This window comes from Papilio polytes, unplaced genomic scaffold, assembly GCF_000836215.1.
Source record: "Papilio polytes unplaced genomic scaffold, Ppol_1.0 DF824109.1, whole genome shotgun sequence".
Taxonomy (NCBI): domain Eukaryota; kingdom Metazoa; phylum Arthropoda; class Insecta; order Lepidoptera; family Papilionidae; genus Papilio; species Papilio polytes.
The window spans coordinates 1-14,638 of NW_013525095.1; the positions used below are offsets into that span (position 1 = coordinate 1).

The 14,638-nt window shown below is 33.1% G+C and overlaps 2 protein-coding genes across 3 annotated transcripts; one reads left to right on the forward strand and one right to left on the reverse strand.

The window, feature by feature from the left end:
• Positions 1-274: 274 nt before the first annotated feature.
• Positions 275-3,313, reverse strand: LOC106099411 (ran GTPase-activating protein 1-like). The gene is made up of 2 exons (XM_013277968.1): positions 3,065-3,313; positions 275-486 (listed from the first exon to the last, which is right to left on the reverse strand). The coding sequence occupies exons 1-2, from the start codon at positions 3,174-3,176 to the stop codon at positions 275-277; spliced, it is 324 nt and encodes a 107-aa protein (XP_013133422.1). The 5' UTR covers positions 3,177-3,313.
• A 614-nt stretch (positions 3,314-3,927) lies between these two features.
• Positions 3,928-14,387, forward strand: LOC106099413 (cytoplasmic aconitate hydratase-like). Of its 2 annotated transcripts, XM_013277970.1 has the most exons (11): positions 3,928-4,086; positions 6,950-7,045; positions 8,045-8,211; positions 9,017-9,162; positions 9,986-10,055; positions 10,925-10,987; positions 11,556-11,682; positions 12,048-12,178; positions 12,745-12,916; positions 13,395-13,495; positions 14,242-14,387. In XM_013277970.1, exons 1-11 carry the CDS (start codon positions 4,080-4,082, stop codon positions 14,368-14,370), a joined length of 1,209 nt encoding a protein of 402 aa, XP_013133424.1. In that variant the 5' UTR covers positions 3,928-4,079; the 3' UTR covers positions 14,371-14,387. The 2 variants fall into 2 exon arrangements, with proteins under 2 accessions (XP_013133424.1, XP_013133423.1); XM_013277969.1 differs by lacking the exon at positions 3,928-4,086 and having other exon boundaries at positions 6,940-7,045.
• The last annotated feature ends 251 nt before the right edge of the window (positions 14,388-14,638 follow it).

Here is a 14,638-nt window from a genome sequence, read left to right on the forward strand (position 1 = left end):
GACGTCACTCTTTCAAAAAATACTTCTGGCGCCGGTCTGCCGTTATATCCTATGTTATTCACAGATAAATTATGTTTCTAACAGTGAGAGATATTTCAAAATCGGTCTAGTAGTTTTTGAGTTATTTCAATACATACAAAAATACATATCTTTATAATATTATAATAGTATAGCTGAAAACAGCATTTACAATAATAATCAGTCATTGAGTTAAAATGCTTAAGATTGCATGTTCAGATATTCAGCTGAGAGTATGGAGCACATATTATGTGTCTTAGGCAAAGCCAAGTTGACTTACCAAAGCTGGAGGTATTTCAGTCTTCATCCTGCCAGTGAACATATCGGAGAACCTTGCTATCTTCAATTCAGGATGTCGTTCTAACGCTTTAGCGATAGCCTGTGCTGCTGCCACACCGAGGGTATTCCCCGTTAATGTCAGATATTGTAAATCAGGACACGCATTGATTGCATCTATGATCGGTTGTGCTGAAAATTTGTTAATTAAATTATTTATATTAGTTTTGTAGCTTTCCACACTATATCTAAATGAACCATATGGTGCTGGAGGCCCGGTTTTAGTAATTTTTTTTATTATTATAATATAAGGTGGCAAATGAGCAAGCGGCCACCAGAATCCACCAAAATGAAAAGCGACCGCTACCCATAAACATCCTCAATTACATATACGTTGCCTACCCTAGATTGACGAAGGACGAGACGCCCACAAAGAGGACTATTCCTCTTCCTATGCCTCTCCTCCGCCGTCAAATCCACTTTTCCTTCCCATCTTTTCCTCCTAAGAAAAGGATGAATAGGGAAAGGGAGTAAATTAGGCCTCCAGCACCACACTCATCAGACGAAACGCGGAATTACTTCCACTTCACTGTCTGTACTGTCTTCTGTGGTCGTGGTATTACACCGGGCGAGCCGGCCCATTCGTGCGAAGATGTTAAAGCGGGCTCTACCACTATACTTTTTCCTTTCCACCCTTTTCTTAAGAGGGAAGGATGGGAATGGAATGAATCTCATGTGCACTCCAGACTTTGTTTTAAATCTGTGCCAAATTTCAATAAGATATGTTGAATCGTTGCAGAATGATCGAGTAAACATTAAAAAACTAGATTAATGAATCCCACAGGAACCGTAACTATTCCAGAGATAAAAAGTAGCCTATGTGTTTTTCCAGACTATGCTCTAAACCTGTGCCAAATTTCATGGAGATCTGTTCAGCCGTTTAGGACTACAAACGCTAACAAACATCTATCCATCCATCCATCCATCTAAACTTTTTGCATTTATAATATTAAGTAGGAAGTAAGATAGAAAAGATTTGTATTGAAATAACTTGAAAACTACTGGGACGATTCTAAAAAACTCTTCTCCATTAGAAAGGTAATTTATGGATTGCGTCAAAGGTGGTAAAAAGGTAGTGATGACTGAGATGATGAGTTTTGTGGAGGACAAAAATCTGTTGCGCCTACGGGAGTAGGATAAGGAGAAAGATGACTAGAAAGGTAATTTATCAGTGAGTAGTATATTTTTTTTTTCACATGGTAAAGTCTCAAGCAACAGCAAGTTTCGAACATTAGTAAGAAGTAAGATTATGACAGAATCTTTAGCACACTGTATATCTCCAATAAAGAGCTCGGAGTCACCCGCAATTAGTGACTAGGATATAGTAAACACTACACTGAGGGACTTTATACATCTTACAATGTCTTCACAGATATGTGGAACATTTTCCTTCACAGTAAGAACGATGGGTAAATTATGTACATATGGAATTCTAAAATCTAATTCCAATGAAGATTCAAACCAGGACATGTTGATTACAAGCTACCGAAGCTCCCATTATTGATAATATGATTATTCAATCAAGCTAGAGCTAGTAGAACCTCGATAACTCAAACCTTGGTAACTTAAAAACCACTATAACTTCAAAAAATAATATGTTCCCTTCCCATCAGAGCCCAAAACCTCTACAACATAGACCCTTGGTAACTTTAAAATATTTTGTTTCCCTTGGACTTTAACTAATCAAGGTTTTACTGTAAGTATGATTAGTATGACTAGCTTTCACTCATGATTCTATCTGCATGACTTTAAAAAGTACCTTATGTGTTCTACCAATTTATTCTCTATATCTATGACAATCGAGATCTGTTCCGACTCTAACAAACATCCATCCATCTAAATTTCGCATTTATATTATTAGTATGTAGCTTTCCATGCATCAAATGAGAACATTGTTTAAAATGTATTTGAAAACACTGTATGACTGTTTATGTACAGAAAACAATTAAATTACTCCATAATATTTCTAGAGTGCGTTAGGAGAGGGTATGATTGCTGCCGGAGCTCGTCTCTCAGTGTTGGAACTAAGTGATAATGCTTTCGGACCTATTGGCGTTCAAGGACTGGCAAAATTATTACAAAGTGATGTTTGCTCACAGTTGCAGGTATGTTATTTATCTTTATTGTTATAAAGAGGTAAGATTTGTATTTTTGTATGTATTTGATTCACGCAAAAACTACTGGGCCGATTTCAAAAATTCTTTCACCATTAGAAAGGTAATTTATCTATCATAGGCTGTATTGTGTATTGTTTTTTTAATTTAATGTGGGCGAAGTCGCGAGCAACAGCTATTATTGTAAACAAGAAAGACTTGTAATTTTATATGAGCGTCGGTGGCTCAGAGGTTTAAACACTTGACTTGTAATCCACAGATCTATCTATATTCATATCAATAATTTCCAAATTATAAAACTCATAACAAAAATCATCAACTTTATATATCAATTAAGGCTAGTTCTAAAAGTTATGTGAAAAGGCGGGAAAATTGTTTTTAATTTGAAAATCGAAATATTGAAATATTACATAAGCACTTTAATCGTGCAGCCAGTATTAGTGTACATTTACTCAATTTAAAATTAAAACATACGAAGAGATTAGTAAGGTTATGTTTTGCATAATTAACTATTATATTATCTAAAGAGAACGTTTGAGAGTTAATATAAAATAATTTTTAACATATCAATGACAAATATTACTAGAAACACTTACCATCTTTCTCTGAATCCAATTTTAATGATTTTCCGGAAAAATCCACACCAGTTTCCAGCTTACTCGGATCCGTGAGCGCTGAATTTATAGAATTAAAATCGAACGTAGCCATTTTTATTACACAATGATAAATTATATTCAATTAATATTGTAAAACAATGCAAACTTTATAACAATAGAAAACAGAAAATGCAGAAAACACGAGCAACGAATTTTTTTTAATTTGTCAATATCAAACTTCAAACCGGCTTGTCTTATTGTTGCCACATACAAAATAGAAGTTTCGTTTACAACTTACATACCTACAGTTTTGTATTTAAAAAAATTAAAACCACTTCACTTTCATCCGTCCCTCTGGAAAATCATTGTAATGAGAATAAATAACTAAAAAGTGAATACAGAGATCACAATATATCACAACTTTCTTAAGAGAGAGGTATTAATATGAAAATTCTGTTTATTTGAACACTATTGTTAAACATTTCTAATGACGCAGAGCGGAAAAAAAGAAAATTGAACTAACTAGAAATTAGAAGTAAATATTAATAGCAACAATTAGCTATCAAGATCCCAGCTATAAAACCTAATACTATAAGACAAATTGTATAAAAGTCTTGCTTTGTCTCGCTGTGGGGTCTATCATGTTAAGCAATAGATTTATCGCGATATCATAATATTATAATGACTAAAGTGATTTTTATAAGGTAAAGTGATATCTTTCGTTACGTATTTTAGTTTAGGTAAATCATGTCATGATAACTTGCTAAAAACAAAAAAACAAGAACATCTAATCTTGAATTTTTCGAATTCTTATCACATCCTTATCAGCTTAAATTCAGTTTTCGAACGTAGCTGCCAGTATCAAGAGCGTGGTAAAGTGTCAAACTTGTACCTCCTTGATTCGTACTTGAACTGCGTCTAATTGTTTGTTAATTAAATATACACATAAATATTACATATTCCACCGGTCTGTCATTTTGTATAGTGTGGCTACGTGACTGTAAAGACTGACGTTATGGCGGGTTTGTATTTTAATAATTGTTAATACCCAAATTGCGTATATTCCTATATAGCCTGTTTACATTGCTATATTTTTTCATATGTAGTTTTTATTTGTATTAGTTTAAAACATTTCCTCAATGTAGTATTTTTATTAAAACATATTTAAAGAGCTTTTAGAAATAACTTTTCAAATAAAGTTACGGTTAACCTTTGAACAGTTTTTAAGTATTGAATAAATTACCGATGTTAAGTCGCCTCGTAAAGTAATGAAGGTCTGTGACGTTTTTTTTAATTTCGGAAAGCTAAGGTCAACTTTGTGGCTTAGTTCACTATTTTACATTCTTGAATATTAAATAGTTTTACGTAAGAATGTTAGTCAATTCACAATAATAGATAAGGTAATTTCATCATGAAATAAATTTTAATTACGTTTTTTTTATTGATAACATTATTACAGGTTAAAAAAACACCTTATCCTTCTAGATTGTGTTTATAATGTTATTTTAATTGTAGAATTATTTTAAGTAGTGGAAAAAAATTTACTAAACTGAATTCATTAAATAAAAACATATTAAAACTTTTTACTATAAAAATTATAATTAAAAACAACTGATAAGACAGTTTTGTACATTTCCTGTCAAATTGATAAGAAAATGTCCAAGAAATGTATATGAAGTTGTTATTTTCTAATGTAAAAAGTTACATGTTAAATAAAAAGTTATTGAAAATCAATTCTACAGACATTTTAGTTTTAAGATGTAAAAGGAAAGGTTAGATTTGATGTCTAGAATCTAGACTTAAAGTGTTGGTAACACAACTTAAATTGTAGACTTTTATCAAAGATTAAATTGTTTAAACTATCATGAGACATTACTTTAAGAGAAAATTAATTAAATATGGCTCCGGCTCCAGTGCAAAGCGCGACATGGTAGCGAACAAAACTAGATTGTGCTTGATGAGATTTTTGATTTTTTTTTTTTTTTGTTTCGTTCTGTTGTTTTTGTGTTATTAAGTGTTTAGTTGCAAATATGACATGGTTATGTTGATGTTCCCAAAGTTTGTTTCGCTGCATTTGTACTCATTATATTACACGCCCGAAGGGGTACTTATTGTTGTTACTTTATATAGATGTTTGTATAATGTTTGTATAATTTAATTGCAATAAATAAATAAATAAAAAAATAATACTGGCCCTAAAGAAAGATCCCCGAAGGGTCTGAAACTAGTCGGTGCCGTCACCGGAGGATAAAAGCATGAGTTGGGCCGTTTTTAATTAATTTTCGCTGTATCAAAGAGTTTAAACAAAGATATAGAGTAGATATTAAACACTTGTAACATTTTATATAATCTCTCTAATAGCTAGCTGGTGTTCATCCACTTGCCCTTATCCCTTATGGAGGGTCGGCACAGTATGTGCTGCTCTTCCATACATCTCTATCAGCCGTCATATCTGAATCCACTCCTTTCTTAAGCATATCTTCCTTCACACAATCCATCCATACTTTCTTCGGTCTTCCTCTTCCTTTGTAGCCATCCACATTCAATCTCAACACTTTCTGGTTTATGTCCCCATCATTTCGTCGCATAATATGTCCATACCACGCAAACCTTTTGCTTCTCAATTTCTCCACCACTGGCGCTACTTTCAAACTTCCTCTAATGTACACATTCTGGTGTTCATTAGTCAAAAATCACAAAAATCACTCAAACACCGAGAATCATTATAGTGTGTCTAAATAATTTAGATTAGTTTGACAATTCATTTTAAATTTAGTAGGGATGGGTTGTGTAAAATCAGTCATGAATCTTATCGATTTTCGATTTTTATTATTATAGAAGTTGAAATCGATAGATTTATAGTTATAACTTACGAATTTTAAAATAAAAAAAACACTGTTTTCTCAAATTATTAATGACCATAGCAAATAATGAGAGTAAATAAATGTTTATTACTACTACAGCCGTACATAATCGAATTGGATTTCACTATTATTTCTGTCATCGCTAAATTATCTACACTATAATCAATACTAGAATTGTCCTAGAAATTAGTTAATAAGAAAATAATAATTTTAGTTGAGTTTGATAATTATTTAAACTGAATATCGATAGTTCAAAATTGTTAGCTGCGTGTTTTGTCACTACGATACCTGTCTATTAAGTATTTGCTTTCATACAAATTGAATTCGATACTTCATATGCGTCATTTATCAAACTAATCTATGTTATTTAGACAAACTATAGGTGTGTTTGTTACCACACAGAGAAGTTACCAGTAAAAATGTTTCCTGTTGTCTACTCTATATGTTTCTCTAATCTGTGTTATTGTTCACATATATGAAGCATATCAATAGATTACAGCTCAACTTAATTTATACCTTATTGAATATTAATAGAGCTTATTTTACCATCTTACCATGAATGACCTGGCTTGAAGACAGTTTTGATGTAGCAATTCTGCCTTTTCTCTGATAATTTGTGCTAGAGGCCTACTATTAGTCCTTTTTCCTTCCCACACTTTTTTTTATAAAGGACCACCTGTTCCCTTGTGCCTTCATCCACATGAAATTGTAAAAAAAATATTTTTTTGTTTACATTTGTCAAATTATCAATAGCAAATGTCGTTTTGACATGACATAATAAACCTTAGCAATCTTCCTTCCTTGATGTTGGCAGCAACTTATGGTCTCTTTCCCACATTAGGGTTTTTATCCAAAATATTTATTCCCTAAGTTTAATATCGTTATAATATATAGCCTAAAGCGTGACGTAAGTGCAGGGCTTTTTTTAAAAAAATATGTTGTAATTGCTGATATCTTAGGCAACAAAGATGTGTGTGTTTACTCTTTATTATAATAGTATAGATTTCTTTTATGTTTTCAGCCACAAGCAACCCTTATGAAAAATATCTTAAGGATATTAACATCAATGGAAAAACATTTAAATATTACGATTTAAGTGCATTAGGCAGTAAATATGGTGAGTAAATTTTATTACTTACTAGCTGTTTTAGTGCGGCTTCATCCGCATGATATTATGAAAATTTTATTGTTTACATTTGTCAAATTATCAATTACAAATGTCAAAATAACATGACATGACGACAACCTTGCTTCCTTGATGTTGGCAGCAACTTATGGTCTCTTTCCCACATTAGGGTTTTTATCCAAAATATTTACCCCCTAAGTTTAATGGCTTAAATGTATAGCCTAAAGCGTGACGTAAGTGTCTTTTTATTATGGAAATAATTATTCAAAAATATGCTGTGATTGCTGACATCTTAGGCAACAAAGAAGTGTGTTTACACTTTATTATAATAGTATAGATTTATTGTTAGGGTTCAAATTCCTCGATTGTTCGTAGATGTAAGAACGGTTCAAGGTGATATTTATTTTGTAATACTTACGTAAATAATGTGTTATCTCTTTCTAAATACACATACGTAATAAACAAGTATTTAAGTCACGAGATTCTGTTTACAATTAAATTCTTTCTAAGGGATTAAATTTGACAATATATGTCTACGAAATATTTTATAGCTTAATTTGAAAACTAAGTAATTCCAAAGAAATGGTGGAGAAATTGAGAAGCAAATGGTTAGCGTGGTATGGACATGTTATGCGACGAGACGATGGGGATATAAAAGTACAAGTCATTCCACGTAAAGTCTGATGAGTGTGCGTGCCGTATTCTAGTCCCTTTCCCTTCCCGTCTAAGGAAAGAAAGGGAAAGGGAAAGTGGATTTGACAGTGGAGACACATAGGAAAGGAAAATATCCTCAATATTTGCGTCTTTATTGATTATGGGTAAACAAATCATCTGAAATTGTGGATGTTTATGGGCAGCATACGCTTTGCCTTTACGGAGAATTAAGGCGGCCTCTCGCTCGTTTGCTTTCCAAAATAGTAACAAATATCCATCCATCAGTACTTTTGTGTTAATATGAAAAGTATATTTTTTATTGCGTTTTTTTTTCAGATCGTCTGCCCTACAGCATCAGGGTACTCTTAGAGTCATGTGTCAGGAATTGTGATAATTTCCAAGTCCTGGAGAAAGATGTGGAGAATGTTCTTGATTGGGAGAATAATCAGAAAGTTGAGGGTGGAGTGGAAATAGCGTTTAAGCCTGCGAGAGTTATATTACAGGTATGTGTGTCTGTGGGCGCACGAGTGACCCCACAGTCGCTTTAAATTTATAGTGAGAGTTGTGGACCAAATTCTTAATTTAACGTGACCCCTACATTGGAGTCACTATAATTCTATATTAAATTTATTTTCGTATAAATGAAATGCCAATTCGAAATATATCGTGACCCCAATATTAGTGTCACGATAAAACTGTATTAAGATACAGTGAGCCCACTTTGGTATCATTTGGTAATTTTATATTACATTTATATTGACAAATAGGAGGGACAAGTTAATGCAGTGTTCTCAATATTGGGGTCACGATAAGAATATATAAAATCACAGTGACCCCACTTTAGTGTGACTATAATTTTTTTATATTTACATTGACAAATAGGGGAACAAGTTTATGGCGTGTTCCCAGTATTGGAGTCACTATGAAACTTTTGTAAATCATAGTGACCCCACATTGGTGTAACTATATTTATATTGCCAAATGTGAGGGACAAGTTCTTAATATACTGTGTTCCCAATTTTGGGGTCGCGATATAACTATATTAACTCAGTGACCTCACATTGGTGTCACTATTATTGTATTTTTTTATGTCTCATGTAGTGGACAAATTCTTAATATGCCGTATTCGTATTGGGGTCACGATGATACTATATTAAATCACAGTGACCCCACATTGGTGTCACTGAATCCATATTTTTAATTTACCTTCATTTAATACGCATTAAAATTACGTAAATTACTAAACTAAATTTTCCGTGCCCCACAATCGATTACCGTGCCCCACTGGTGTCACTAAATGTATTTCAGGATCTGACAGGGGTGCCAGCAGTAGTCGATTTCGCGGCCATGAGGGATGCTGTAAAGGGTTTAGGTGGCAACCCTGATAAAATAAACCCCATTTGCCCCGCGGATTTGGTTATTGACCATTCAGTACAAGTTGATTTCGCTAGAGCGTGAGTTAATTTACGTTAATTTGTAAACTATATAGTAAACTAGCTGTTCCCGTGCGGCTTCATCCGCAAGAAATTATGAAAATTTTATTTTTTATTGTTTACATCTGTCAAATTATCAATTACAAATGTCAAAATGACATGACATGACAACCTTGCTTCCTTGATGTTGGCAACTTATGGTCTCTTTCCCACTTTAAGGTTTTTATCCAAAATATTCTCCCCCTAAGTTTAATAGCGTTAAAATATATAGCCTAAAGCGTGACGTAAGTGTAGGGCTTTTAATTAAAAAAGGAATTATTCAAAAATATGGTGTAATTGCTGACATCTTAGGCAACAAAGAAGCGTGTATTTACTCTTTATTATAATAGTATAGATTATATCTAAGAATACTGAACAGACATTTCAATATAAAGGCAAGATAAGATGGGAAACGAGCAAGCGGCCACCTGAATCCTCCAAAATGGCGAAGCAACTGCCCATAGACATCCGCAATTGCAGATGCGTTGCCTACCCTTATACGACGGAGGACGAGACGCACATAAAGAGGATATTTCCTCTTCCTATGCATCTCCTCCACCGTCAAATCCACTTCCCCTTCCCATCCTCTCCATAAGTAAAGGGTGGTAAAGAGAAAGAGACTTAAATGAGGCTTCCAGCACCACACTCATCAGACTGTACACGGAATTGCTTCCACTTCACACCTGTCTGTGGTCGTGGTATTGGGGGCGAGCCCTGCAGTGCTAAGATGTTAAAGCGGTCACTACCACTGTTTTTTTTTTCAATAACAATTACAAGTATGTTAAGTGTAATGTAAACATTTCAGGCCTGATGCGTTAAATAAAAATCAAGAATTGGAATTTCAGCGGAATAAAGAGAGATTTCAATTTTTAAAGGTATTTTATGGTTTTGATAATCTCTTTATTAAAAAAAAAAATACAATACTCTAATAGTTTCTACATAAAAGTTTATTTTATTTTAAACGAGCTGTTGCCCTCGACTTCTTTCCTGTGGTATTAGAAAACATACGAACTATAAATAACAAAAAGCTACGTATCCCGGGAACCGGACATTTCTCTGAGATGAAGCTTATCCCATGTGTACTCCACACTTTGTTATATATCTGTGACAAATTTCAATAAGATATGTTGAACCGTTGCAGAATGATCGAGTAAACATTTAAAAAACTAAATTAATGAATCCCACGGGAACCGTAACTATTCCCGGGATAAAAAGTAGCCTATGTGTTCTTCCAGACTATGCTCTAAACCTGTGCCAAATTTCATATAGATCCGTTCAGCTGTTTAGGCTACAAACATTAACATACATCTAAACTTTCGCATTTATAATATTAGTAAGATTACCTGATAATCAGTTCCGGTATTTTCCAAAGCATTAATATGTTTAAGGCCTGTCCCACCAATGGTAAATTGTCTGATAACAATCCAATTTGTAAAATAGTATTATACCCAACCGTCATCCTCTGTCCCACTAGGGGACAGACGTTAGTAACAAGTATCATCCGCCCCACCTCATAATCCCACTATCACCATTGAGAAATAAAATAAATTCCAATTGTCCACTTTTGCAAATGGTGGGACAGATGAAACGTGCACGTGGGGACAGGTCGGAGTGACGATTGGGAATAATCCGTAAAATATGTGATGGAAAGATCGTTGTTCCCTTATCTGAGTGACGTCATACTATCTGAGCCTCTATCAGCCAGTAGTGGGACAGGGTCTTAATATGTATGTATTTATTCCAGTGGGGGGCCCAAGCGTTTGATAATATGTTAATAGTACCGCCTGGATCTGGTATAGTACATCAAGTAAGTATTCTATACAAATATAATAAATAAATAGTATTTTTTTTTAATTTTTTCGTTTTTTTTTCACTTGTAGATTTTTTTTATTATACCAGCGTTTTTTTTTTCATTTTAAGAGTAACTTGTTATAAATGAATTATTTTTATTTTTTAGGTTTTGTATTTTTTTGTATGTTACTAATAAACTCAAAAACTACTGGAGTTATTTTATTAATTTTTTCATTATTAGAAAGCTACATTATCACTGAGTGTTATAGATTGGTTTATGTTAATTTTTTATACGTAAATTATGTTTTTTTGTGTTTACTATTCGTGTAATAAAATTGAAATGTCTATTTAGTATTGAAAGAAAAAAAATAGTAATAATAGAGTAGCATTATTGTAACGGAAAAACGTTTTTTTTTTAATTTTTTGTCAGTTTGTCTGTGTGTTTGTTCCGGATACTCTCCGGAACGGGTGGACCGATTTTGACGGGATATTAACGGGAATGTAGCTGGTTTGAACGGGAATGTTTTAGGATAGTTTTTTTTTTAAATTCTACGGTGATATGTCATTTGTACGTATTTTTGTAGGTAAATTTGGAATACTTAGCAAGAGTGGTATTCACTAATGATGTATTACATCCAGACTCCGTTGTGGGCACGGACAGTCATACGACAATGATAAACGGTCTAGGGGTAGTCGGTTGGGGGGTTGGGGGTGAGTTTTTGTTGGTTTTACAATTTTACTGTTATAGGCATTTAATTCGAAAAATTAACGTGTCTATATTCAAGATATATTGTTATTTATATTGGAATTTATAGCAATAAGGTTGCAAATGAGCAAGCAAAATGAATTCGCTAAAATAGCGAAGCAACAGTTAATTGACATATGCAAGCGTTGCCTATCTTTGAAGGAAGGGAAACACAGATAAGAGAGTATTTCCCCTTCCAATGCATTCCACCATCCATATCTACTTTCTCTTTCCATCTTTTCTTATATTGCTTGTCGAACAATCGAGCGCAATACTGTACATGATGGGTAGTGAATTTAATTCTTTAACTACATTAAAACGTTTCCAATAGGTATTGAAGCGGAGGCGGTGATGTTAGGACAAGCTATAAGTATGTTGTTGCCTAAAGTAGTGGGGTATAAATTGGTTGGTGAATTAAATCCTTTAGCAACGTCCACTGATTTGGTACTGACTATAACTAAGGTAAGTTTGGAGATTATATCGTTTATAGTGAAAAGTAAAAAGCAATTTAAATGTTACATTGTTAATAAAATTTGAGTTTTTGTGTGTGAGAAAAAAATCCTGATTTTTTTGCGTTGATGGCTAAGATTTTTTAGGTTTTTTTTCGAACAAAATACATTAGAGATACATTAGATTTTTATAAGCTATATATGACTAGAACTGAATCGTATTTTTAAATCCCCTAAATAAAACACCAAAAATTAAAAAAAAATCAACGATGGTCTATAATAACCGGACTTTATTTTTTTTAAACGAGTTTTAGTATATAATAAAATACAACGTTAAAAAAGTTCTAATCTTTAGAGATCATTCACACTGCATGGTTTTGAAGAAAAAAAAAACAAAAAAAACATGTTTTTTAGATTTTTTTTCTGTAATTTACCATTTTTTTCTTAATTTTTTTTTAGTATTTATGATTTCTAGGGGTTGTGGGTACATTCGTAGAGTTTTTTTGGTTCCGAAAGTAGTGTATAGCAGATAGAACGACTTTTTTTTTTGAAAATTATTTGTATTTTAATGTTTTTCAGCATTTACGCTCTTTAGGAGTTGTGGGTAAATTCGTAGAGTTCTTTGGACCTGGTGTTGCCGCGCTCAGTATAGCTGACAGAGCGACTGTTGCCAACATGTGTCCCGAGTTCGGTGCCACGGTAGCACACTTCCCTGTAGATAATAGATCGCTGCAGTATCTTGTGCAGACAAGTGAGTATAAAAAATGAAAAAATCGAAAAAAATGGAAAAAATCGGTATTACTAACTTTATACATAAGTTTACATGCATTTTTTTACTGTTTTGTTAGATTAGTAATTGGTTCTAATTAAAAAATAAGTAAAAAAAAGAGGAAAAAATTGCATCCTTAACTAATTATAATAAAAAAATAGTATATTGAACACTTATATCGTGGAGATTAGTAGTACATAGTGAGAATGAAAGAAAAAATCAACAAAATAAGCGGGAAATTTAAAAAAACCACTGTCTTTAACAGTTATTAGTAAATAGGTTAGCATTTTATTTTCTTGCAAGTCTAATTAGTAGAAAAAAAATAATTTAGGCGGATTTTTTGCTGTTCTTTCATTTTTTTTTTCAGGATATGAAATTCTTTAGTATCCCCAGTTTTTTAATTCTGCATTCAATTAAAATGTAAAAAAAAAGTATTAAAAAATAATTCTCTCGTTTTCAGATCGTTCTGATGAGAAAATAAAAATCATCGAAGCCTACCTTCGCGCTACGAAACAATTCCGAGACTACACCAATTCTAATGAAGATCCGATATTTTCTGAGGTAAAAAAATAATTTGACAACTTATAAGGTGGCAAACGAACAAGTAGCCACCTGAATCCGCCAAAATGGCGAAGCGACTGCCCATAGACATATACAATAGCTGATTGCCTACCCTTAGTCAACGGAAGGGACGCACATAAAGAAAATATATCCCCTTTCTGTGCGTCTCCTCCACCGTCAAATCCACGTTCCCTTCCCATCTTATGAGGAAAAGGTTGAGAAGGAAAAGGGTTAAAGCTAGGCCTCCGGCACCACACTCATCAGACGAAACGCGGAATTGCTTCCACTTCACGCCTGTCTGTGTGTCAACTTGACAACAATCTTGACAAAATGTCAAATTGTCAATATAGCATTGTCAAAAGAACAACTTTGCCAACCAACTTCAAACTACTGCGGCCATTAAAATACACTGATTTTCATTGCTTTTTCCATATTTACTAGCTTTCGTCCGCGACTCTGTCCACGTAGAATTAATTAAGTATCCTATATGTTCCAGACTATCTACATGTATGATAATCATCGAGATCCCTTCATTTTAGGATACAAACATATATCTAAACTTTCACATTTATAATATAAAAAAGATAGTGTACCAAATATTAAAAATAATTGCTTGAAGACACTTCAATCGACTTTTAATGTACACTAAAAATGATATTTTCTACGCAATACAGAGACATTCTTAATCAGTGTATAGTTTTCATGAATTTCAGTACATTATTTAATTAATTTTCTTTATATTTCAGGTTGTGGAACTAGATTTAGCTACTGTAGTGACCTCAGTCAGTGGTCCAAAAAGACCTCAAGATAGAGTCTCCGTATCTGTCATGAAGAAGGATTTCAACGATTGTCTGACAAATAAGGTTAGTAAATAAAGTATATTATATCTCGATGATTTTATCTGTCAGTAGTAGCTATCACATACCCAGTGACAGAATGACGACATGTCTACTGAGAAAGTGACAACTTGACTTAACAGAAATATAAGTAACACAAACACAAACACAAATTAAAATGACACACCTGAAAATGATGCAAATATGTCCCGATGATATTATCTGTCAGTAGTAGCTATCACATACCCAGTGACAGAATGACAACATGTCTACTGAGAAAGTGACGACTATTTCCAACAGAAACGAT

Bases quoted from the DNA above. Each gene is read 5' to 3' on its own strand.
- LOC106099411 (XM_013277968.1), bottom strand. From the start codon at position 3,176: ATGGCTACGTTCGATTTTAATTCTATAAATTCAGCGCTCACGGATCCG. The intron at 487-3,064 runs GTAAGTGTTTCT...ACAAATTTTCAG, and splicing joins ATTGGATTCAGAGAAAGATG to CACAACCGATCATAGATGCA.
- LOC106099413 (XM_013277969.1), top strand. From the start codon at position 6,940: ATGTTTTCAGCCACAAGCAACCCTTATGAAAAATATCTTAAGGATATT. The intron at 8,212-9,016 runs GTATGTGTGTCT...AATGTATTTCAG, and splicing joins CTGCGAGAGTTATATTACAG to GATCTGACAGGGGTGCCAGC. The intron at 10,988-11,555 runs GTAAGTATTCTA...GTATTTTTGTAG, and splicing joins GATCTGGTATAGTACATCAA to GTAAATTTGGAATACTTAGC.